Source organism: Harpia harpyja, chromosome 3, assembly GCF_026419915.1.
Source record: "Harpia harpyja isolate bHarHar1 chromosome 3, bHarHar1 primary haplotype, whole genome shotgun sequence".
NCBI classification, from domain to species: Eukaryota; Metazoa; Chordata; class Aves; order Accipitriformes; family Accipitridae; genus Harpia; species Harpia harpyja.
Window position 1 is genome coordinate 3129405 of NC_068942.1, and position 26307 is coordinate 3155711.

Consider the following 26307-nt stretch of genomic DNA (forward strand, 5'->3'; position numbering starts at 1 on the left):
CACTAAGTAGACTAAAAATCAGGGTATCTGTGTTATAGACAATTATGATACTGTACAAATTAAACTAAGGGCCTTGGGATTTCATTTTTCGGCTTTCCGCTTATTCTATAAGTCATTTGAATTACAATTTTGATGAGATAATATGACACAGAAGAAGGATAGGATTAATGTTGAATGGACCAAAATCATAGTTAGCAGATTTGGCAAAACATAAATGTTTATCTTTATGGCCTAAAAACCATCTCAAAATTTCACTTTGTTTTTGTTTCCAACAAAATACAGGTCTGTTTTAGAATAGCCAACACCTCCTGTAAAAACTTTTAACTTTAGAAGATCTTCATTATTTGATCAAAATATGTGGCAGAAATATCCCTGAGTGTTACGCCAGAAAAAAAGAAGGCTGGGGTTTTAGGCAAAGCTCTGATTGATAGCAATAATCTCATTGTTCAAGCTCTGACTGGATACCAACTTATATGAGTCTGGCTTATTAATACCTCCACAGAAAATATGGACAAGGGCAACAGAGATACTTTCCTAAACTTGAGAGACCAGACCTGGGCTGCATTCCTATTGCTTTAGACATTCTCCCTGACTCACGTTCACCAGCAGAAAAAGGGAAATAACTGCACTGGCTTCACTAGAAAATTAAGCAGTAATGGGTTTGTTTTGATTTTAGTGTTTTAAAATGAACTGCAGATCTGAGATAAGGATGCTATAAAAAAAGCTTGTTTGTAAAATTCATTAAGCAGTGCCAGTAAAGAGTCTTTAAATTAATACTGCTTATGTGTGGCCTAGCTCTGATCATTGTTGGTGGTCACTGAAAGTGTTATGTGACACAATATTCTGTGATAGCAATGTATGTCATTCTACCAGCCCCTGAAGTTCATATTATTTTTTTTAATATTTGCCACGAATTTCCTTTTGCAAATTGAAATTCATAGCTAGATGAGCATATCTCACTATGCCTTTTGACACAATACAAAATTAATTTCCTTTACGAATTTCAGATATATTTCATGGATACTTAATTACAATAGAATTTACCTAAGCTTACAACATTTAGGGAACTATTTTTTGTGGGTTTCAGGGTGTTTAGGCAAAATAATTGAGCTTAAATTTACAAGAAGGTTTTCTTATGCACATAAAAATAGCAAATGTGGCTTTGTCATAGGATCCCTGTTTATCTGCCACTTCCTATTTCTGATTCCTCACTTAGGAGCAAGTATATACACTTAATTTGTACCTTTAGTCTCTATTACCACCAAAAACATTCTGTTATTTTTGCTTTGCTCTGCAAACCATCTCCAGTTCCTGTCTCCTTAAATGCACAGCAACAACTTGGATTAAATAGAGACTGGATACAAAATTGGACCAGTTTTATACTGCAGGGAAAACAAGCAAAACATAAACCCATTTGCACAGCAGTTACTTTTTGCCCGGAGTGGGAGCTCAGTGAATCACAGCCCGGGAGCTCACAGCAGCAGAATTCTTGCTTGTGTTGCTGGGCCTGCAAAGGCAGCTCATCCCCTGCACCGCTCCATCTCTCTGTGGATTATGCTCTTTCACATGCAGCCGACTGCTACGTGCAGGTGGTAGAGCCTTTATTCTCTTAAAAACAACAGCTGCCTTGCAAAAGTAAAGAAAGAAAAATCCAGCTGGTGGGCTGGGTCTTGGCATTTCAATTCCTTCTGTAGAACCAATGATGGTACCGGGTACAGCTCCCTGAGCTCTCGCTTGCCCTGAGAAATGTTCTCTTAAGGTCCATGGAAAGTATTAGCTCAGTTCTCAGCTTTATCTCATCTGTTTTTTCTGGAAAAAAAAGTGGAAAATGAAATAGCACAAGTTTAGGAGCTGTGGCACTGAAATGCTGAGTCCTTTTGTTTACATGTGCCCTGATTACGATAATTGCATTTCAAGTACATTTTTCTGCTCCTTGGGTATCACTGAAAGTCATTGACATCACTAGGGCAGGTGCAATTGTCAGGGACTCTTACTCTTACATTTAGACTGCCCTAGATGTCATTTCCTCACCCGACCTAAAATTATTTGCCTGGCTTTGTCCAGTATTGGACAACTTATGGTCTGAATCTGGTCTCTTAGTGGGCACTGAACTGAGCACCTCACTTAGCAAGGTAGTTGCCCCTGGTTTGATATATATGTGGTCGCCATTTAGTGAGGGCGACTCAGCCCAGCAAGGAGGCACAGAGCCTTCCAGGGGTATTTGTATCAAACATTAGCTAAATGAGGAATTTAGGATGCCTGTGTTCCTTAGCTAACTGTCCCAGTTAGGTGTCTGGGGCAGATAGTATAAGTAAGGCAATGCTACCTGTTGCACGTTTTAATATAGATTTCACTGAGTGTTTATTTGGCATGTCTACAAATGTCATGAATAAATGGATTAAATCCTGCATTACAGTCACAAAAATATTAAAATACACCTTTTTTGTTTACTTCTAGCTACCTCAGAGAAACCTCACAAACACAGTAAGTATAAAGAATATTATTACTTCAGCTTTTAGGAGGAAGGTGTTTCTTTATGTTGTCAAAGTTTTAGCAGCTTAAGATGGGATTCATCAACGCAAGCTCACAGGAAATTTGACTTATGAAACTGGTTTTCAGTGATGCTGTAATGCAGGACCAGGTGTATTTCACAGGTCCTAGTTTGCGTGGAAACCATTTTCCGATTCTGGCTGAGATAAGACCCACCTGTTCCCTCTGCCTCCATGGCAGCTTCACACTGGAAAAAATCAAGGAGGACAGAGATGAAGAAGGGTCTGTGCAATTCCCTGGCTAGGGCTCTGATCCAGGGCTCTGGTCTAAGCAATAGAGAGATTTATCTCTTGGTAAGCTGCAGCCCTCACCTGCTACGTAATTTAGACATAGCTGCTATAAATCAGAATGAAATATATTTTTAACTTTCCTCTGAAATGCCATAGCTTTCTTTTTTCTGTCTCATAATGTCTGGGTTTGGATATCATGCTGTTCTTAAATAGCACAAAACTGCACACAGCTTGTATTTTAATATGGTGTAATATTTATTATTGTTACTGCCTTACAATATATCTATGGGATCCAGGCTAACAAAGAAATATGGAAGCTATTTTTTCTTTATGAGGTATACTGAACTTTTATTTGCCATTCTATAGGAGACAACCCCACTTCTGTTGTAACAAAATACTTTCATGATTTCTGTATTAAACATCAAGGAGAAATTTTCCATATAGAAGAGAGGTGATAGCAATCAAAATTAGTAGTAGAAGCATTTCATAATTTTAGAAATTCTATGATATTGCTAAAAAACAAAACACATAATTGAATTTTGTGATTTCTTAAGCCACATTAAAAAGTAAAAAAAAATTCTTTGGCATTTTTTTTTAATTTTTAGGGAAAAAATTAATTAAATATCTTTTCTCAAGAAAGATATTTATCAAAAAGTTCTTCTCAAGTCTAGTGTGAATATGTAGTGCAAAGTCATCTTTTAAAATCATAATGAGATTCTTTTATTTTTAAAATCTAAAAATTAAAAAGCCTTCTAACGTAGGGGTTCTTCTTATTTGCAGAGCATGAACGCATTAGACATGAAAAAGTTCTCTCTCAGACTAAGCCAGGTAGGTTTGGTAATTTAACTTCCAGTTACTCCAGGCTCCACTCAATAAGGAGATGTGTGGTTTGCAGAACTTGGAGACTTTCTTGAGCTAGGCACTGGTTTTTTCTTTGTGTCATTGGCTTTTCCAGAGTTTGGGAGGGGAACAAAAATGAGGGTGAAATTTAACTAAAAGGATTCAGCTTTCCCTGTTTTTTGTGGTTCCTGTGAGTTTCTCTCATTGGTGCAGTACAGCTTATAAAGCATTAGCAAAACCCATTTTCCAGAGTTTGGGGAAGGAGTTCTCTACTGCCCTTCAGTACATCAAAGAGGAATACTGGGAATTACCCCATCTCCGCTTTTTCAATAAACGAGTTGTTACACGAAGTGAGTCTGGTCCCCAAAAAGGAGGAGCTACAATCTCAGCAGGTATATAATAGCTTGCACAGAGGCAGCCTCCAGTTTCTGAGTCTCAGAAGAACAGGAGCTGAACAATTTAAAAAATAAATAAATAAATAAATAATAATCCTGGGCTGACTATGCACTTGGGTAAACTGTAATAACCAGCGACTACTGGCTGTGGTGAGCAGGACAACGTTCCCACTTTCAAACCAGGGCTTTGTGCCTCATCATGCTTTTTGAGGAGGAAGGCACTCAGGGATCCCCACTTGGGTCTGGTGTGAAGAAACGAGACCAAGAGGATAAACTCACAGAAAACTCAGCTATTGGTTCTCCCCTTACATCACTCCTGAGTGATCTTATCAGATGCAGTGGGCACTGAAAAGCAAGTATCAGCATCCCATCGACCTTTGTTGGCAGTGCTGCTGTTTGAACTTCACATAAAATGAAGTGCTCATGAACAAGTGATTGGATAAATTACCTAAAACCTAACATGTTCAATGCTAAGCAGGCAGCCTTTCTTTTCATTACCATTTTTTTCCTGAATTTTTTTTGAAAGAAAACAATTTCTCCTCTGCATTTACTATGTTTCTCATTTGTTTTTATAATACAATATTCTACTTGTCAGTTAAGTATTTCCATAGATATTTTGAGATGTCCTGCAAGCCTTGAGTAGCTGATTTAGTGAAGTTGTATTGCTGGTTTTGAGTCAACAGGGAAAAAAAATCAAAGTTTCTCACTCCAGCCTTCGAAGACACAGAGGCCAAGCTTTTTTTTTTTTTTCTTTTCCCCCTTGTTGATCACTTTGTGTATTAACAGCTAACAGAGTGCTTCAGCCAGGAGGTGGGTGCAGGTGGGCTCAGCCAAGGCAGGAACATTCCAGTAAGGAAGCCACCCTATCCAGCTCTGTGCATCCTGGGAGGGGTCAGTGGTGGCCAAAGAGGGGGTTGCCTGGGCAGGTGGCACAACCACTCACCTTTCCCGCAAAATTAAATCAGTCCTGCTGCACAATCAGCCTGATCTCATCCTCATAGCAGCATAAAAATAAATTTCCTTGGTGAGGCATCTGCAAACATCAGAGCATCACGTCACAAACCAGTACATTGGACTGATTAGGAGCTTACTCTACTCTAGTACAGTATATTCCAGACTACAGCCCTTGGAATTTAAATGCTTGAAGAAAAAAAAAAAGAAAAAAAAAAAGAAAAAAAAAGGCTTGCTAAATTTCCTTTATCATAAAAGATCTATTCTCAGATGATTAATAGTTGCTTTGGAGAGCAGTGGCTGTTTTGAGTTTCAGTTGATGACTGGAAGTATTAATCTGCAAGCACTGGTGGTGATAGTGCTTCTGCCTGCTGTGTGCCAATGAGTGCTCTTGAGTTAGCAGACTGAATTATAAAAGCCTCGTTCTGTACAAAGCAGTGGCTTCCTTTTTAACCTTGATTCAGAGCAGCTTCAAACTATTATTCCTATGTCTCCCGTCATCAGACTTGGAAGTATCACATGACTGAGAAACTAGAGAATTTCAGAAAATGTATTGATCCTATAGAGAAATGTTTGAATTAAAGAGTGTTTTGCGTATGTGTGTTAGAGCAAGTAAAGCAAGAGAATTCATTCCTGATGTAATTCTTCTGAAACTGCCTGCAATACACAGAGAAATATTTACAGCTTTATATTTTTCCATTTAAATTAGATTCATCAGGGAAAAAATGAATATTAATGCTTGTAGTGTTACAAAACTAGAGCTCTGCAGAGGAAAGAAATTCTCTCCAATGAAAGATCTCAGAACTTTAAACTTCAGGCTTATTCAAAATCAGAACAAAATCTGTATTTTTCTGAAATACTCACAAAAAATTATTTTGGACTTTTTGTAGTTTTATGAGGTCATCAGAATTTCTTTTTTTTATTTTTTTGCCAGACTCCTCATGCTACAGTAAACAAAAAGTACACAAGAAATTAGAAATATTACTCCTGTTCTTGCCAAAATACTAGGTATTATCCTCATCAGATTTTTTTTCACTGCTTTTCTTCATACTGAATCTGGTGAACAGAAATGATTTTGTGAAGCTTCCTGATGTCTTGAAGCGTGTTCCCTCATAAAGAGTGTTCTCCTTAAGTTTTAATAATCTACTTCTTCAGTTTTCCTTCTGGTTACAACTAATAGCTAGAAACTCAGAGGAAAAAGGCATACAGTCACGTCCTGGAGATCCGCCGGGAAACGCGTCAGGGTGTTCTCCAGTGGAATCAGCAGATCGATACTTGCTGTGTGGTTAGGTTGCAGAATAAGTAGGCGAATGAATACCAAAGAATTACTGTCTTTATTCCCAGAAAAATGCAAGTCCACAGGCCTGCCCAGGACACTCTGTTTTCAAGAATGAATTCATTTTGAAAAGAAATCCCTCCCATACTTTTAAATGGATCAGAAATGCCATTTACTCACAGGCTTATTTGATCGACTCCTAGAGTTACAGAACAAACATTGCTGGAAATTCTCACCAGAATTAGAAAAAGCAAAAATACCTTATTTAGTGTTCAAAAAGGAAGTGATAACATCCAAAGAAAGAGAAGCTCCAAACCCTCTGAGCTTTACCTGTCATTAATCCGGTGGATGGTATAGGGCCTATGTTTAAAGTCAGCATGCTGGGCTTTTTTGTGTATTGGTACATGGAAAACTTAATTCCCCAGTCTAAATTAGTGAAATGCACTGTTATATGCTAAAGCTTATCTAAGAGCAGAATGAGGATACTTTATCTCAACAAGTTGCATCTTCAAGCTGCTGGTTGTGCTATAAAAACATTTCTAGCTTCACAGACAGCCATGAAATGGAGATGAGATTTTTTAATTCACTGCTTTCATAAGAAGCTGACAATAACAATAGCTGAGTAAGGGGAAAAAAAAGCCCTAAACTTAATACAAGTGAAGAGAAATTAAATCGCAACCTACCAGATGACAACTGAAAGGCATAGCAATGCAGGGCTATATTTTACTTCCAAAGAATAGAAAAGATCAGTAACCATGGAGCTTTATACCTTCCTGTATTTTCCCCCACCAGTACTGATTTTCTTCCAGAAACAAACAAATAAACAAACAAAAAAACATCCCAGACCAAACAAACAAACCCCAAACCACAATTGCTGTATGTTTCATGTCCATACTTGCACTGCAGCTTTGCTGTATGCTGCTGTGCTGTGGATGAGAAACATGGACTGTGCAGCAATGAGGCTGTTTCTCCATCTATTGACATATGATAAATATCTTTTTAGGCCTCTTTGGCAATTTCTGGGAATCTCAGAGAGCCAAGTTAAAAAGAAATCGGCACAGAGAAGATAAACCTGCTCTCTGCCCTCAGGAAAAAAACCTCTGGAAGTCATATGCTAAATTCAAAGGAAATGACATGTACGTTAAGACGACTCAACAGTCTGCTCTTCTAAATACTGTACTAGCCACATGTTTAGTCAGAGTGCAGGTTAGGATTTAGCATCCAAACTTGGACACTTGGGGTCCAGAGAAATAGCCTCCACAGAAGAGCAGCAGTTCTTGAGGTTGACTGTTTCCAAGCAGCTTTGTGCACGCACAGACAGACTACCCAGGAGGGTTTCTAGCCAACTGGTACTCAGGTGAGTTAAATGGCTTCAGGGGACAAAACATCCCTGCCTGACCTGACCTCCACCCAGCCATTGCCAGCTTCAGTCGGATGCCTCGCAGAGGTCTGGGGGGAAAGGAAGGGGCCAGAGGCATGTGGCTGTAAACTGCTTCCATCAGCGAGAGCAAGGGGAAATACGTTCCGAACGCGTCTTAAATATATTTAAAAAGAGAAGTAGTGATGTATGTGAATGTTGAAATGTAGGGGTTAGGAAAAAGGTTTGATTTCGGGTATGGGAGAAGAGAACATGGGAGTAGAGCTATGAAAGGATTAGGAAGGGTGAAGTTCAAGTCAACCAAACTGGGCAGAGTAGAGATCTGAAAACAAACATCCCAATTCCCACCTGATTGGGCCATTGGGCAGTTAAGACAAACCCCACCTTATCAGAAAGCGTAGTCCCACCTCTGCCTCTGCCTGAAGCTTCATCCACCAGCTTACTTGGAGGAGAGGCAGCTCAGGTCTGGTGGCCGATGTCGATATGGGTCCACAACATCCGAGAACTGTGCTGAGCAAAGCCACAGGCAGCTTTTCTTAGGAGATTAGCAAAAGCTCAGGGCCGCTCTAAGGTTTAATGACAGATATCCAGCTGGGTCTAGGTAAGCTTGTCCAGTAGCAGGTGGTATGAACTGGCATTCAGACTGGCACTGTCCCATGTGGATGTGCCTCTGCAAGTCAGTATGTGCTTGGGGGTCTCTGTACCTTTCTCATCTTCAGGGTGTAGACACACCTGGATACGTCCATTCATATTGGTGGTCAGGCAGTAGCTAAGACTGTTCTCAGTGTTGTATAATACCCAACTTGAACTTAGACACTTAGGAAGGTGATGTTCACAAAGCTATAATAGTTGTATTATTAGAATACAGTTTCCACCTGAGTGCCTACCTGAAAGACACTACCAGGTATGTGGCTGTTCTTTAGTGTCTGACACATTAGGCTCAGCAATTTTTTTTTTTTTTCCATCGAGTATGATCTCACCATGCAGTCAGAACTCATAATACATATGTGCTGTTTTACAGCGCTACAATGGGATAGTGATGCTAAAGACATGCATTTATTTTGTCATGGTGAACCATATGTATAATATCACATATAGAAAAATTTTTCCAGTTATATGCATTTATGCTAACACAGTGTGAATTTCTAATTTTAATGCTGCTTTCACAATACAGAGGAGAAAATTAAACAACAAAAGACAACTCCCACTGAGAAGTCAGGTAGGAACAAGTCATTCTCTCCTGATTTATGGGGGGGAGGGGGAGAGGTAGAGGGGGTGTTAAACACTATTCAGTACTCACGTTGTACATTTGCATTGCAATCATTTTTTCACAGTATTTTGAAATATGTGACTGATAACACTTTTTTAGAGCAAATCCAGCAGTGGCAATTGCAGATACCGTTACAAGAACAGTCTTTCCGATGACAAAGACAGGTCAAGACGTTTCAGCTCTTGGGCTGCTTGCTCCATCCTCTCTGCCAGAGCTGGGCTAACGAAATGGGGTGTAGCTGTAAATCAGATCTCTGAAATGATCCCAAATATCCTTGTAAGGCATTGCTGTTTGTTTTTTTCAACCTCAGATCTTTCAAGCGAAATTACAGCTGAATTGACAGCACAGAGACCAGTGCCCAAGTAGGGAGAGATGCAGGAGGATGAAACACCAGTTGGATTAGGAACTTGGATGGGTCTTAAACTGGCTTTCTCATGGGGAAAATATTTTTGGAACTAATCTCCAAGTCTTTGGGTCTTTTCTATGATTTAGACCTTGTAGGTTTTGTAATAATAATGCTGACAGAAAAAATTCAAGTAATATTGACTGTTATAGAATCCCTGAAGGGTCACCCAAGGAATTAGAACATTCTCATCATCATTGACAGTCAACACAAAGCTGTTTTGAAGGATTTTTCTAGATATCAACCTCTTGATTTCTACTGGGGGTCACCTTGGTCCAAACATAAAATTAAGGATTGCCAAATCTTGGGCAATGATGCCAATATCGGATTTTCATTTGAGATGATGATGATGATGATGATGATGATGATGAAGAATATTTTCAATAAAATAAAATGCTGTCTTCTTTTAAGCTAAATGGTGCTTGTTACTACCTCATTTCTATTCGTATTTTGTATGTCTTTTCTTCTCTGCAGTAGCAGAATAGATGTTGTACAGAAGAGTATGATCTGTCTCTAATTGTGAACATTCATATAATTTGTGGGTTTATATTGCTTTCTGTAAGAACTCTCATGATAATCTATCATTTTACTATGAAGTGATGTTTTACAGCACTCTGTTTATCCAATAAGAATACTGTTTTGATAGTTTTTATCTGATCATAAACTGCTGTAGCTTGTTCAAAACCATATAAATTATGCTTCTGTTAATAGAATTGGAGAAATTACTGCAAAATACTTCAATATATTTCTAACCTGAATGTTTACTGAGTTAGCAGTTACTGACAGGCAAACAAGTCTGGAGAAGGAAGAAATGACATCTTTGAATTTACAGGATTTTCAAAGCTAAATTCACAATTTTGTTTTTAGAGTCAGCTAAGTTTCACTCTCAGTTTGTGAGCAAAATCAGAAAGCTCAAACTGTGGTTTAGCAGTGGTTGGAAACGAAGCTGCCAGAAATATCATGACTTTCTGTAAGATTTGTTAGAGTCATGTCCTTGCTGAGTCTTTTTCCTGTTTGTTGGAACCAAACTAAAAATGCAGTGTTTCAGGTTGGCCAACTTAACATAAGCCACTACAGGAATAACTTGTAAGTTTTCAGATCAATACCTGTTGAGCTTGAAACAGGCAACTTCAAACAGTGGGTAAGTCATCCTGTCTTTTATAACGATATGAATTAGCCTCTGGAGACGACTAGTGCTCTCCTGACTAAAAGTATAGACCAATGCTTTCTGAGCGTTGCAAATGAGTTAAATCCCACCCAAAATTTCCAATCGCCTGTTGACTGGTCTGGCGCTACTTCTGATTTACACTGTTGCACAAGGAGAAATGGTCCTGGAATACATAAATGTGTTAATGTGCTAAATGAGAGGATACTGCATTATTTCAGCAGGAGCTGATAGCTAGCGGGAGTTGCAAAGGTCTAAACATGTCAAAGCCTACCTGCATTTTAGGGGCCTGAATGCTGTGCACCTTTACATGAGTGGGGGAAGCTAAGAACAAGTGAGAACTGACTGCCATAAAAATATTTGAATGTTAGAAAGAAAAAAAAAAAGTAGAACCTCTTTTCTCTTTATATTAAATATTACAATTTACTTTCTTTTGTCTTCTGTAGTCCAGGCAAAGCCAGCAAGTACGTGGTACCTACCTTATCAGAAAAAATCCTGTAAAATAGCTGGATATGTGTGGCTTTTTTGACTTTAACATATGGAAACTCTCCCTTAGCGATTTCTAGTTTTGCTTAAAATTATAGTGTCTTTATCACCATGCCTTCCATTACTTTCATTTAACATACTGTCTTGTCCTTCCTATTTAAAAGTCCATTTGACATAACCAATTGCTTCAGTGCAGGCGTCAACTCATTCTATACTTTCTGTATCACGATTCTCAACAAAAAAAATTAATATGGGAGTGACAAGCTTTTAAAAAATCACTGTTAACAATTAGTTAGGTTGAATAAATACTCCTGCTGAATTAAAAAAAAAAAAAAAAGGAAAAGAAAGACATTATCACATTTTCTTTCTAATCATATATTATTTTAGTATAACTGCGCCTAGAATTTTTCTCAGTCAAAAAGAACTGAAGAGAGTCCATATATTAACTTACCATACAGCCTGCTTGTTAACTTTCTATACCTTTCATACATTCAGCATGCAAGGTAAACTGCAAAAGTAAAAAAAATTATTCATTTAAATCCCCAAATACTACCACGCTCAAAAAAAGCCCAGATATGGGAAAAATATCACTCTCCACTGACATAAGTTTTAATTCACACCTCATAAAACTGTTTCCCATTTGAAATTCCCTATCATGTCTTCATCTCGGTATTTCCTGGCATATATCTTCACCTGAAATCACAGTTGCTAGAAGTTCAATTATTCATCTAAGTAGCAGAAGGGCTGAGGCACATTGCCCTTTTTTTCAGGGGCTACTCACATTTTCAACATTTTCCACTTTACAGCCCACCCTTGTGTCCTTGTTGCTCAAAAAGAAACTGATGCACATTTTTTTTAGCTGTGGGAAACATCACCTGGAAACAAGGCCAGCCTAGCTGTCCATTGATTCCTCAGCTCTAAAATGCCTTGTGGCCCCTATTTGCATGCATTTGGCATAGCTGCTATTATGCTGGGAGATCTGTGGTGTGGGGTTTTTTCAGTTCCTTTTAAGCAGGTGTGACTTTTGTATAAATTATGTAGTTCTGGACCTTATTTTAAAACAAAGCTTCGTCTTTTTCATTTCCAGCAACCTAACAAAAATTCTCAATTTTTCCAGTAATAATTATGAAATAGAAAGGAGGGAAGGGGGCTAGGGGATGCATTGCCTACCAAGCAGTGCTAGCTCTCTATTTTCCTCAGATAGATATAATTTATTCATATGGAATAGGATGCATTCGAGACTTTCGGAATACAGCTCAAGTATGTCGGAATCAACAACATAAAGGTCGAGTGAATGGTTGCTGAGTTTGTTCTGCACTCTCCTTTCAAATAACAAAAATGGAGAGTAGATACAAATTATATTTCAGAAATGGAAGGGAGCCCCTATTAACTGATTTCTTCCTTAAGATACCTGCATAACTCTTAGTAACATTAACAGTAGCTGTATGTGTGGAGCTATGTGCAGTACTACTGAACTTCGCTATTTAGTAGCAGATGTCTCAGTGGATAATCTGTTAGTAACTAGCCATGTGTCTTTTTTCCAAAATAACAGCATGATGCAAGAGAAAATGAATGTTTATACCTGAAAATATACATGAAATCCTTCTTAGTTAAAAAAACAAACAAACAAAAAAAAACATACAAAATGTAACTTAGAAACATTATGGGAATTTTGTTATGCTGTTTCTTTTTGCTAGAGCATGAAGCAGTCAGACATGAAAAAGGTGTTCCACCTGCAAAACCAGGTAAGCACTCCTGCATTTTATGCATTCATTGTTTTTGAAACTGTTATTCAAAGAAATTGCAAAATACAATTGTATATGGCAAACATCAAAATCATGGCCCTGTGATCTATTTTGCTGCATAGAATGGCCTTGACATATCATACCATAGCTAAGGTAGCACAGTACATATTTGCAATGCCAGTTGTTTTCTGAAGTTATATATATCAAAGGTCAAATTTCTGCTTCTGTAATTCCACCGATGTCAAAGAGCTATGCCAGCAAAGAATTTGAACTGTTTTCTGAAACTGCTTGCTTTAAATGGCTTCATTTTGCTAGTTATTTGTGGGCAGCTGCCACTTATTTGGACTTCACAGTCTTCCTGTATGAGTCAACTTCTCAGGACCAGCAATAGTTTAATTTTTGTCCAGAACAGGTATTATATGATATACTATTCAGATCATGACCTGGCACTATCCATCATCTATGATAAATGTCTCTGCATATCATAGCTCCTATGCAGCCTCACTTGTACAAGACAGAGCAAAATTACTGCAGGAATAGGAAGCAGCACTGTTCCGTTTCACTGTGAAGCAATCACCATGGGTTTAAAAAATGTCTCCTCCATGCTTCTCCGTGAAAGGAAATAAGTGAAGGGTGCAAATTCTGTGTTATTCATCCTTAACTCTAGCAAAGCAATTATCACGTGTAGATGAGAACATCCCTATTATTATTATCCATCATTAGATTGTTATTAATTACTGTGAGGTTACTAAAAATTATGTTTTGATATGCAGTAAATACATAGAACAAAGCCATTCTCCGCCATAACAGTATTATGCTGCGCCTGACTGTTCTGACCATTTTTCTTTCCTCTTTTTACTTCCCAGTCAAACTGAAAAACACTGCAAGTACGTGTCATGTCTTGTTTCCTATGGAGTATAAACCTTCTTTTCAGATGCATGTTGTCTCAATTTGCATTTTTGCAATTTTGTCATGCTAGATAATGCTATTTTCTTGGTTCTACTACAGATACTCTTGTACTCCATCTGCTTTCTAACAGCTGAACACACCAAAACTAAGTACATTTACAATTTAATACTGTGAAACCACAACAGTCGAACTCTTCTTGCAATTTTTACTTTTTTATAAAAGTAAAGTAAATTATGCTAGTAGCATAATTGATGCTCTGGTGATTTTAGATGAGTGTAGACACATGATTTATCTTTATGCAAATATATTGTTTATTAAAAATAGCAAAATGGCATGTAGCATAACTGAATTAGACAACCTTTTCATTTCTTCTTTTACCACTTGGAAATGACTTATTTCATTAATTCACTAAGCACATTCTTGGCCTTGTTTCAATAATTTTTTTTTCCTACCTTAATAAAAAAAAATAAAAATTAAATTTAGGAAGAGAAAAGAGTATTTTCATTTTAGATGAGTTTTAAGGAGGATTCAAGGGGAATTTCTTGCATAACAAAGACTTCCACTGAAGTCACCAGATAAAGTCCTTGTTAAGGTCAGTAAGACTTCTGAATAGATTAAGACTGGGATCTACGCTTATTGTGGCAAGTCATTACACATTGCATACTGCAAATCATGATTAGAGAACAATCAGAAGGACAGTGTTTACAGTGCATGCTTTGAATTGTGAAAATGTTGATGTACGGACCTTCGCAGATGAATTAGCTGTAGCCTCTTTAGCACGGGATCTCTGTTTTCTTTTTTGTACTGTGCCTGGCACATCAAGACCAAACACCATGTTATTCTGATGTAAAGTAATCTATGAAGAGTATCCAAAACCATGGCCAAGCCCCAGGAGATTCAGACCTCTTCCTGCTCCAGGTCAGAAGCTGACAACAAGGCAAGGCAAACTGATGCCATTAAGCTTCCTAAATCAGTCTCCTATGTCAGGTGCTTGAAGTTAGAGAAGATGAATACCCACTCTTAAACACCTGTCAGAAGGCACAGTGCTATTCTGAACCCCAGCTCCAAAGGGATAAGGGGGAACACGAAGCATCTGAAATGTGCCAACACTGACGGATCTCCTGCAGTCCTGAATCCCAGCGTTCAGTTTTCAAGCTATCACTGCAAAATTATTACTTCTTCTGAAGCTATTGGTGGGCTTATTTCCATTTTTGCCAGCATTTTAAGTAAATTTTCCTCTATTTGAGTCCATTATTCATATCTGTTTAGTCTTGTATTCACTGGATCTGTTAACTGACATTTTATATCTTCTGCACTGATTTATCTGAGACACCCACTGATGGCACTCTCTACTATTAGAGAAATATCAGAGATTTAAGTGGCTAATTCCTCATGCTTTCTGCAATGAGGATCATTTTAACCCAAAATCACTGTCTACAATGCTTTTTTATCAAGAGCTATATTACCCTGGCATATTGTGAATATAAGGAACAGCCAAGATATTTTCCCTTGACCTTTGCAGAGGGATGTTTGTACTATATTCTTGAGCTTATATTCTGCTGCTTGAAATGATTATAAAGGTTAACAGTGCCTTTAGAAAAAGAAAAGAAAAAAAAAACCAACAACAAAAAAACACAAAACAGTAACAAGCAGACCTATGATCATATACAAAAGTAATTCTGTTTACATTGCCTATTTTGAGCTAACCACCCTTAGTTTACACTGCTTATTTTGAGCAAACCATCCTTGAATAGATCTGGTTCAAGATTTTAAGCACCAAAGCTATCTATTTTAAATTACTTTTTTCCGCTCAAAGAAGAACACTTAGTTGGACCACTGCCTTCTTTATTTCTAGAGCTCTATATAGCTTTGCTTCATATATTTCTCAGCCAGGTGTACAGTATACTTGCCATAACATGGACATAGCTATCATGCAATTCAGTATGAGATGTAGCTATGGACACAAAATACTGACTGATTTTGGAGTTCAGGTCTAGTAGGAATGTAAAATAACTCCATACATCTATCCTGAGGGTTTAAATCAGTAGAGAGATTGTATCATTAAGTGAATGATAGGTTATAAATAGAAATACAAGGTTGAGTTTGAAACGTCTTCAAATTAACAACAAATACATTTTTATAGTAACCTGCTATGTGAATTACCATGCAATTATAAAAGCAATTAGTAAACTATCTTATTTTTCTCTATTTCTGTTTTAGCATGCAGGAGGGTCTTTGACAGCAATTAATCCAATATCAAATTTGAACATGTAATGAAACTTGGAATTTACTCCCTGCATACTGACTAAAGACTCCCAAATTTTGAGAAGTTACCTTGAACAGAGGTCAAAACTGCTGGCATATCTTACTCATGCAAGAAGTATTGGCCAAACTCTATTCCCATTTAGTTCTATAATGAAAGTCCCATGATAGGGGTAAAGTGTTTCCCAAAGCCGTCAGAGTAAGTGGAAGTTTGTTGATGCATTGAGAGGAGAAAATGGCACTTAAGTTTCACACACCAGAGGGTCAAACTAACTACCTTCAGGTCAACAGTCTTCCAGTACCTCGCTGTCTAAGGGAATCAATCATTAATCCTAAATTAGGATATATGCATTTAACAGGGCCAGTCCAGCTCCCTTAGTCAGGCAGCCCCGCAGTGAAGGAGTGAGAGCATGAGCGCCTTTCCTAGATTTAGTGCCTCAGACAAATCTTTTTTTTTTTTCTTCTGAAAATGAGAACAGGTATTAATCCATGGGTCACAATGCAGTAATGTATCAGCTTTCAGCAACTATGAGCATGATCATAAGCAGAAATGTAAATATTAAAGGACTTAAGCATGTTAGCATTTACTAGCAGCAAAACTGGCCTTTGCTGAATGCCTGTGATGCCTAAGTATTGAGCACTGACATTTACGAGTCCCCTTATGAAAAAAGACCTGAATGAAAGTTTCCTGGGGTGTGTTAGTGAAAATCATGCTTAATTCCTCAGTCTTCCTGTTGAAAAAGCATTGACTGAAACATTTTCACCTTGGTGTAAGCTGTAGAACCTCATCTGCATCTGAGGCCAAAACTCAGCATGAAGAAAATACAGAGATAATTCAATCAAAGGTGACCCTGAAATATTTTGTCAGCATATTCATTTTATATCCAGCTCTAGGTTCAAGGAATAAAGGATTTGCTTGGCTAGTGAGGTTATACTCTTTCCTTAAAATTGTGTTCCAGAATAAAACTGGGACTAATGAAGTAGTGATGGGTAAAAAATTCCTGGATTCTAAATCACAATTTAATTCATTCCTTTGATTTAAAAAAAGTAATGATGGTTTACACCAGGGAATTTCTATCCCATTGAATTGATCAATTTTCATTAATTATTATGGGTATTATAGCAGCATGGGAATATATGCTTCTTTTGTGCCAGGTGCTGTGCAAAGATTTAGTAAAAAATTTTCCAGCTCTCAAGAGCTTTTACTCTTAAAAGGCAAGGCAAACTGACAATGCAGAAGAAACAGTAATACAGGGGTGAACGCCAGCTATTCAAGGTCAGCGTCAGTCTTTGGTTGGGATATGTGAATGATGAGAAAAGAGAGGTAACAATTAAACTGAATACGTTTTTTGGAAAACAGCATAGTCAGCTATAACCTTGAATGCATATTTTAAAATAACTCTATTTAAATATTTGCTTGCTGGAAAGCTTTGATTGGCACAGTGTTTGCATTTGCAGGAACCATTGCATGCTGGATTATAGTACTTCAAAGAGTGAGACTCAGCTTTCAGTGTGAAATTCTGTGTACCCGCCCATTGTTAAGGCACATTTCTTTGCAAATTAATACCCTGCAGAAAAGTTGCAGATGAAAGAGAAGATCTATTTAAATGGTAACTTGCCTTGAAAAAACATGGCACTGAACCTCATATTCTTTTCCTTCCCCCCTTCCTCTTCATTTCTGATTATTTTCCTGGAGAGCCAACAGGTGAAATCCAAACAGCAGGTAAATGTTACATTTCTCTGATATGTCTTATGGAAAGAATTAATGAACTTACCAGTGTTGATCAATATATATTGTTCATCAACAACGAACAACACTAATGTAAACCAGCACTGGTAAACTGACAGCATTGCAGCTACGCAGTTCTCTACCAAAGACTGTTCTGATGGGCTGATAATGTTATTTTCACTGTTCATCTTCTGCGGCATGTTTTGGTGAGCTAGAAACCGGTGATCAGCACTGAGCAAGCTAGTGTTAATCAGATAACACACGCACCAGAAGACATTGAACAAAGCGTTATTACAACTGGTTAGACAATATGACGTGAAAACGAACAATTCGAAGGCAGCCTGCCAGTTTTCTGCTGCAGACAACAGGGAATACTGAAATGGGCTCAGATGCCTGAAGCAATACACCTGACTTACTTAATTTCAATCTGCCTTGTTGAATGGAGTCACGGACCAAATGTCTGTGTTTGCGGGCTGGGGAAAAGGATGCTGAAAAGAAAAAAGCACATGTTTTAAGTGAATGTACAATTAGAGAAAAATAAACTAAGTAAAATAAAACAGAATCTACTGCTGCAGGACTTCAGAATGGTCACATCTGGTGGTTCGAAAGGTCCATCTAGCTCTATATCCTGGTTGGGGGCGGTTGTTTGTTTGTTTACTTGTTTCAAACAATTGAAATTGCTCTGGGGAAGAGGGCAAGAATCGTAGAATCATAGAATCCTAGAATCTTTTAGTTTGGAAAAGACCTTCAAGATCATCGAGTAGAAGCAGGCAATAGGCAGAGGGATCCTTCCCTGATGCATTTTGGCTACCAATAATTAGGGAATTCTGGCAATAGTTAGGGAATTACAGAAGTCTAGTGCCTAAAACCTTTATCAGGAGTTTCCAAACTACTCAGCAACCAACAATATTAAAAAAATTTCCAATGACTGTTCAGAAAGCCCAGAACTGCTATTGCCACTAAGGGTAGCAGCCACTTTTGTAATATTAGATACGCTGTATACGTGCCGTGAGACACATTTACCACAGTTATTCTTCCAGGGAAATTACTAGGGAGATCAGCTTTGTGCAATGTACTTATTGTAAGAGCCCTGTATTTCTGATGCCTGTAACTTAATGTTGTTTCCTTGCAAATCTTTCTAGCCACAAAAAAACCAAAGACAGCTAAGGAAAAAGAAGGTAGGAATTAACTCTGTGCGTGCACATATATGTAGAAGATGATCACAATAAAAGTAGTATAGGATTACAATTTTGCATGTATTGCTATTTGAAACAAACCTTAGAAGATCTGTGTTAATTTTCAAAGAATTTTACTTGAAAACACTATGTAATAATCTATTCAGCAGTCATTTTACCAACTGTGCTACTTTTTCCTTGCCAGAAAAACCAACTGAGAAGAAACATCTGAAAGATGAAAAAACCAAAGGTAATAAAGGGATGAAAATCTCTGCAAACAGCAATGAAAATGCAAACATTAGGTTTTTTCATGGGATTGGAAAGAGGAGCTTTGTTAGTCTGTCTAAATATGTGCAAGTAAGCCAAAATGATGAAATTGTGCATAAATCTCCAGTAATTGAATGTCTGATGGCTTCTTTGCATGTGAGTATTAAGGATTACATCAGCACATCCGATGTGGCTGCAGCGGTGCCCTGCCTGTGACCCCCCCGGCTAGTAGGATTAGTGGTCCCCACTTACTCTGCTGTTACGCTCCCTAGTGAGGTAGTGCAAAGTTCACCTCCACCGTTTGTGTGAGGCTTTAGATCACCAGCTTCACCCTGTAGAATAACTACACTGAGAACAAGAAGTGCTTTTTACACATAAGATAGACTTCGTGGTCACCTGTATTTGACTAACCTGCTGGACGCAGCACTGCCTTGATTGTTTCCCTACAGTAATATGCAGACAGAGAAATGGTTTCTGATATACCTCTGAAGATAATTAATAATACGAAGTTACACTGATTTATTAAGTTAGTGGTCTAAGACATTTATGTCTTCTCTACATTGGTTAATGACAGTGACTTGCATACAAATGTTGTATATTGAAGTCCTGGAACCTCAAAGGATAACAGTTAGTTAGTTGTACTAGTGCAAGTTTGCTCTAACTAGTATCTAGAAGCAGTTTGCTTCTATGGTTTTACAAGACATAAAATTTCTATGTTTAAATAATTTACTAGGAAAGTCACACTTAAAAAACCAATCTAGTTTATAGAGATTCCTATCTATGAGTCGATTCCAAGAAACTAGCATGTTTCTTATTGAAATTTATTTAAATATTCTGGCCTGAAACTGAAGATTAATTTATCATCTATGTTTTGTTCTTTAGGAGTCCCGCCAGTAAAAGAAGCTCCACGACATCACAACCTGACATCAGGTACATGATTCTCCTTTATTGTAAAGGAACTTCCTTTTCCTTTCCAAAACTTTCCTTTTTGTTTTTCAGTTTTTGGTTGTGGCGGGGTTTTTTTGTAAAGGAGATCACACATGCAATCTTTTCACATCTCTCATTCAAGCCTAGGGGACAAGATGTGAGGCAAGCCAAGTAAATCAAATCCATAAATATTGTTCCTGTGGAGAATAATTTGCCCAAATGGTATTGCTTTACCACCTTCCTAAACTTTTAAACATATATTCAGCTAATTACTTTATAAACCAAGTAGCCTGTAAATAATTTGGCAGTGCATTATTTAAAACAAACATATGCTGCTCATAGAAAATCTGTTCCATAATAAAACCACATGAGGTGAAGCATGTTCAATTTTCTCCAACATTAATAAATATCATCTCCTATCACAGTGTGCCCTGCACCCCAACCCCCCCACAAAAAAAGGTGAGTAAAGGTAGGGCATCTTAGGAGGAAATCTCCCTGCATTGCATTATCGGTTAGCTCTATGTTTTTCCTAGTTTACAGTAAAAACAAAAATATGCTCCAGATCCTTGAGTAGTATAAATTAATCCCTGTGACTTCAGTGGAACTGCACTGATTCATGACAGACAAAGATTGAAGTCCTTACTCTCACCTGTGAGGTGTAACTGGTTTGCACAGAAAATATGAACTAAAGATTAGTGTGGATCCTCCCAGTGCAATTTCACCTCTAATCATCCAGACTGTTTTGTTCTATATGATTTTTTTACCTCTTTTACTAGAACTAGCATGCTTTAGAGTCCCCTACACATGATATAAAATGTGTAATATATACGTATAGTTATACGTATCTATACATTTAGAAATATCTATTTATCCATATGTATAAACTTAAAATATTTGAATAATAATAAAAAAGATAGCTAAGTATAAAAGAAGCACAGAACAATCTGACATCAAGGAAGAGAAAATGCAAATGAAATACTAAGATCAAGCATCCAAATGTTAGCATGTGTATTTGTATGAAAATATTTGCACACATGGCTCATAAGACTGTTGCGTAAGGGCTACTACATTTACATAAAAGAATGGTTTAGCTTTTTTTTTTTTTTTTTTTTAATCAGGAATATAGAGTTGTAGATTCAGATATAGACTTTAATTCCTCTTAATGATGCTGTTGCTAACTGATAGATACAGAAGGTAGAATCTTTGTTAGCAAAAGTTATTACTATTTTATTAATATAGAATTCACATAGACCAAGTAGTGCTAATCATAATAAATAACCAGTAAGTTAAACCAAAGATTTTGCCAGGAGAAAAAAGTATTGTCTTATGCAGCAAAATTCCAAATTCAGTGTAAAACAGGAATGTACTAACAGTTGTCTGCCAGTGGATTTTCTCCTGCACATCACATTCCTGCAAAGTTTACATCATTCAAAGACTGTGTTCCTGTGACTTCCATTTACAGTAATTTTTATGATTGGTTAATTTAATTGCACATTATCATTGTGCAATTATTCTTGAGTGGATGCTCACCAGATCATAAGCAGCTCTGTGCAAACAGTTCTTCATAACTGGCTTTGCTAACAGAACTTCTATGTAAGTGTTTTCAAATATTCTTTGTCCACTGAAAAGAATGTTAGTTTTCAGACAACAGATGAAAGATTTCCAGAAGAACATCAAAGTGATTTCTCTTTATGAATGTTGTTCTTTGGTATTTGCTCAAACTGAGAGTTTAAAAATTGAGACCAAATCCTAGGTCATGTGCCCTTGAGTCAGAACTTGATAGCTGTTGCCTGTTCTGTTTGCAGATGAAGCCAGTGCATTTTCCCCAGTGCGCTGAATACTAATACTTTTTGCTGATAAATGGAAGTAGAAAAGGATTTACACATTCTGAGCTAATCTAAAAATTCAAATAGTAAATCTTCTTTCAGCTTTCAAAAGCTGAATACTCACATGTTCTTAGATTTTGGTCAGTCCTTCAAGCTTTCCCTGATATTAAAAAGCAATCAGATAAGAAAAATAAGCAATTTATAAAGCTGTATATATCTTCAATTTTAGAATGCTCCACATTTAAACAGAATTTTAAGCAGTACTGTATCTTTCATAAACAATGGTGATATGTGCAGTAGACACTAAATTTCACTCCCTTGTAGAGCTGCAAACAATTACTTAGAATTTTTTCCCGTTCTTTCACCTGTCCTAAATGTCAAAATTAACACCTGTACCCAGACTCAAACTTACCCACACAAAAAAAAAGGGAATTCTCGGAACTCCATTTTTTTCTTTCTATCTTATAACAAACATATTTGCAAGCACACAGAAGCAGATTTTTCGACTCTTGGAGTAAAATTTGAGGAGCGTACAAATTCAGCTCTGTGGTGAAGACTACTTACCCTACCCTTTATATGAACAGCTGTATACTTTTATATAAGTCCTAGTTTGTTTCAAGGCTTATACGAGAGTATGAAAATCTAAATTAATCAAAAGTTTATTATGTTTATTGCCATTACCTTGTAACTCTCCTCATGGCTGAAAACTCAGGAAACAATGTGTGTTGTGTTTGTCATACAGTTAGTTGAAGAGGTTGGTGTTTTTACTGTGCTGTTATCTAAGCCCACAGATGTGCAAATGTGGCAGAAATAAAGAGACGCTGTGATGGAAGAGCATGAAAAGTGAGAAATAATGAGATTGATACTAATCCTTTATAAATTTCTTTGTTAAATTAAAGAAGTGTGTGGATTATTCTCAAGGTCAAGAGAAATCAAACTAGTCATGCTAACTTCCATGTAAATAGATGTGTTGTAAATAGACTTATGTAATTCATGCATCTACCCTCATATATTATTAGAGGTTTAAAACTTTCTTGGACTTGAGAACTTCTATACTTACTGTCTAGTCAAAGTTGTACCTCTGGGAAAACTAAAATTATCTCTAAGCGGAGTTGGAACATCATTTATATGAACATACTATGCTAGCACTTTAAAAAAAAAAAATCTCAGCTAGATTTTTCCTCTGCTTCTGCAGTGATAGAGAGCAATACAGTTTCTTAGATGTTTTCTAGCATAAAGAGGAATCATCTCATCATATTATCAGTAAAAGATGTGCAATGGCACATAGTGATCACCACATGAAAACCTCAGCAACTCCAGTGGATGAATTCATTACATGTCTGTACTAGCACGTGGTGATTGGTTTATTACTGTAAGGTTGTTTTATTGCTTTGCACTTTCTGGCTTCCTGTAATATATTTTCCAATGCAAAGATGATTTCCAAATCTGCAAAAACAGAAAGTTCTATTTAATGTGAGATTTGATGTAAGAGCCATTTGAGAGACCATCAAGGATGTTTCCTCAGTGCTAAGGGAACATAAACTTGTCAGCAGTGCAATGTGTAAGATTTTTTCCATGGATCATTATTTTGAAAGAGAATGAGACCACTTTATTTTTTCCTTGGTTCTGAAGCATTTGAAAATTTTGGAGGAAAATACGATCTTTTTCATTATTCTGAAGCTGCAGTTTGGGGCAATTTCATTGAGCACAAACATATTGGTACTGTTCTATAAAATAGAAGCATTGAACTACTTTTAAAATAATGCACAGTATTCAAAAGAGAAGACAAGAACTTCATCACTGCAGGACAGGTAGCTCTCATCTACAGATAGGTGATGAACGGCGCATACTATATTTTCTACTCTCCTTGCCACCCAGACAGTCTGTGTATCTCAGAGGTGTGATGGTTCTGGTATTCTGCCAGCAGTTTCTTCCAGAACTTCAGCTGCATAAACTCATAGTCCCAAAGCTGACCATTTGAATGCAACTAGATCAAAGAAGCTGAACAGAAATGTTGAGGAGAAAAGATGTGGTGTCCTTTCCCAAAATAGAAATATAGATCAAGGAAGGGACCATTAACTGCAACAGCTGTGCCTCTGAAAGTAATAATGAAAACAGTAATAGCAACCTTGAAATAATTTGTATTAGTGATTCATCATTTTTTTCTCACCAGAATTCAGCCATAAATCACTAATATTAATCTTGTATTTTCTGGACACAAGAAAGTGTGCCATTGGCTGGAAAATAATAGAAGGAACTGGCACTCTGAGAAGTTTCAGAATTTTTTATATAAGATCTGGGCTCATTCATTTATAAGACCTGCATCTCTACAGGATATTCTCATTCAGTAAGATTTTCCAGGGTGCTCATCACTCTGCAGTACAAGCGCCCAGCGTGAGAGCAGGATGAGCCACGCGCTAAGGCTGCTTGCAGGAGAGTCCATGTAGAACGGCCTCCGTTCTGTGGATACCCATGAGCGCCTCAACATTTCACAACTGTTAGAATTGTGAGAACCAAGACTGCATATGCGGGCTTTCCAGCAACTTGGTGTTAGTCATTCCACTGTTCTGAAGTTGACTTTTAAAGAAATACTTGGAGACTAAATCTCAGCAGGCTTGTCTAAGCGGGGACATGGAGGAATACTGTGCATTAACAAGAAGGGTATGTTTAAAGCGCTCAGTTAAATAGTGCTAAATGCTTGAGTGGTCACTTATTAAGAACTAAGATGACCTTGATTTAATTTAGTTTAACCTATTTTGAAATTGAATTGATGAAAATTTCACTGAGGCTGCTTTAATTCTGAATGAGTGCCCATGAAACACTTTTATATGGCCTAATTAATCCACTTTTAAAGTTAACTTGAAATAATCTTCCTGATTGTTCCTACATAGAAAAGCCATATAAGAGGGAAATACCAGCCATATTGTGGTAGCTAGGTAAAATGAAAGCTTTATGGTCTGGTCTGAAGCTGATTAAATGTCACTGGAAAACTTCCTATAGATTGCAATAAGTTTTGAAACTTTAAATCTGTAAATACACACCACAAATGAGAACAATACATTAGGTTTTATGTTAATTATAAGCTTATAGATAGCCTCTCACATAGTGACATTGTAATCTAAGTTATGAATTACAGACATTCTATTTAAATGCCCAAAGGGTAAGTTTTGTCTTTTGAAACAAAGAACTTCTTGGGGAGAATCTAGAAGCACTTTGGGTTCCTGCTGTGTCTTCTACAGGAGGACATCTATCCCTAGCTCTAAACTAATCTCCTTTTTTACCTTTGGCTATATTTGGTAATTCCATTACCTTACCTTGAGTTTATTTGTTGTCAAGATTTGTTTACAATTAGCAATTACTGGGATTGATTCCCAATCAGCTTTGCATTATGATGAGAGGTATTTGGACTCAGTTTAAAGTCCACCTCCCCAATAAACAATCATTAAGTTTTCACAGTTACCAACGCAGTGACAAAAGAAGGGTTGACTCAGTTCAGTTTCTACTAGCTACATGTTAATAGCACTTGAACTTTACTAGCTCAGTCTTCAAATTACTGAGAACCTTTTCTTATGATTATGCAAATCTTAGCTGTGCCACAACCATGAATATACTTTACAGACCCCATTGACAGACTCTCATTTAAAATCCATAAGAGATAAATCCTGAAGATTAATGAGCAGAGAGTCCTTGCCAATCAACAGTGAAACCCAGTGTTAAAAATACAAGGTCAGACCCAAAAACCTTATTTTAGAAGATTTTAATGTCCCAAAGAGTCTGTCAAAGAGGTTCCATAAAGCCGAAGGTTTCTACATCCATAAGGCACCTTCCTATGCAAGCACAGAATTTTTTGGCCCCTACATCCCTGTTTTTGAAAGAGGGAAAACTCCTGGCCTAGTGTCCGGTTCCTTCAAAAACTTTATTAGGATCCAGAAACTTGATTAACAATTCCTGTCTGCCAGACATGCTTTGAGTACAACTAACCCATCAGCAACATCAGGCCCTTGACAAAATGCAGCCATAATAATTACTTTGCTTTTAAAATGGTGGTAACAGTGATATTTTCTCTATAGCTGTATAGCCATTGTGTACTCTTCCAGGGATTTAGCTGACACTCTTTCAGAGCCCTCTTCACCTGGAGACACTCAGCTTTATACTTTCCACTTCCCAGGAGAGTACTAGGGCTACTGAGTTACAGAATAACATGGGTGGAACTTCAACTGCCTGTTCCTCTTGAATTTGCACAATTCTAGATCCATTAATACAAGAGTCATTGATACTGGAGATTAATAGACAAGATTTATCTATTTGGTATAAAGGTCTGTCTCTGCTTCAGAAATCTCTTTATGTAAAATACTTCAAAATGGTTACTGGGTAAAATTTAGAAATAACTCTAGACTAATTCTTATAATATCAGGCACATCTAATAATGTATGCAGCTAGCTCTTGTGGCTCATGCACATGTACAGCACTAAGTTTAATATCAGGAGAGCTTTGCAGTCCATAATAGAGGGATATTTCCTGTT

At 37.2% G+C, this 26307-nt stretch overlaps 1 protein-coding gene across 12 annotated transcripts in view; it reads left to right on the plus strand.

Moving 5' to 3' along the window:
• Positions 1-26307, plus strand: part of TRDN (triadin) — a 242223-nt gene that overhangs the window by 200544 nt on the left and 15372 nt on the right. For 10 of the 12 annotated variants that reach the window (XM_052781181.1, XM_052781173.1, XM_052781170.1 and 7 more), the window contains 10 exons: positions 2458-2484; positions 3561-3608; positions 8795-8839; positions 10905-10922; positions 12642-12689; positions 13556-13576; positions 17557-17583; positions 18732-18767; positions 18970-19014; positions 19914-19961. In XM_052781181.1, coding sequence (XP_052637141.1) covers positions 2458-2484; positions 3561-3608; positions 8795-8839; positions 10905-10922; positions 12642-12689; positions 13556-13576; positions 17557-17583; positions 18732-18767; positions 18970-19014; positions 19914-19961 — 363 coding nt within the window. The remainder of the gene's footprint in view (positions 1-2457; positions 2485-3560; positions 3609-8794; positions 8840-10904; positions 10923-12641; positions 12690-13555; positions 13577-17556; positions 17584-18731; positions 18768-18969; positions 19015-19913; positions 19962-26307) is intronic. The other 2 variants (XM_052781171.1, XM_052781177.1) reach the window with 2 other exon arrangements.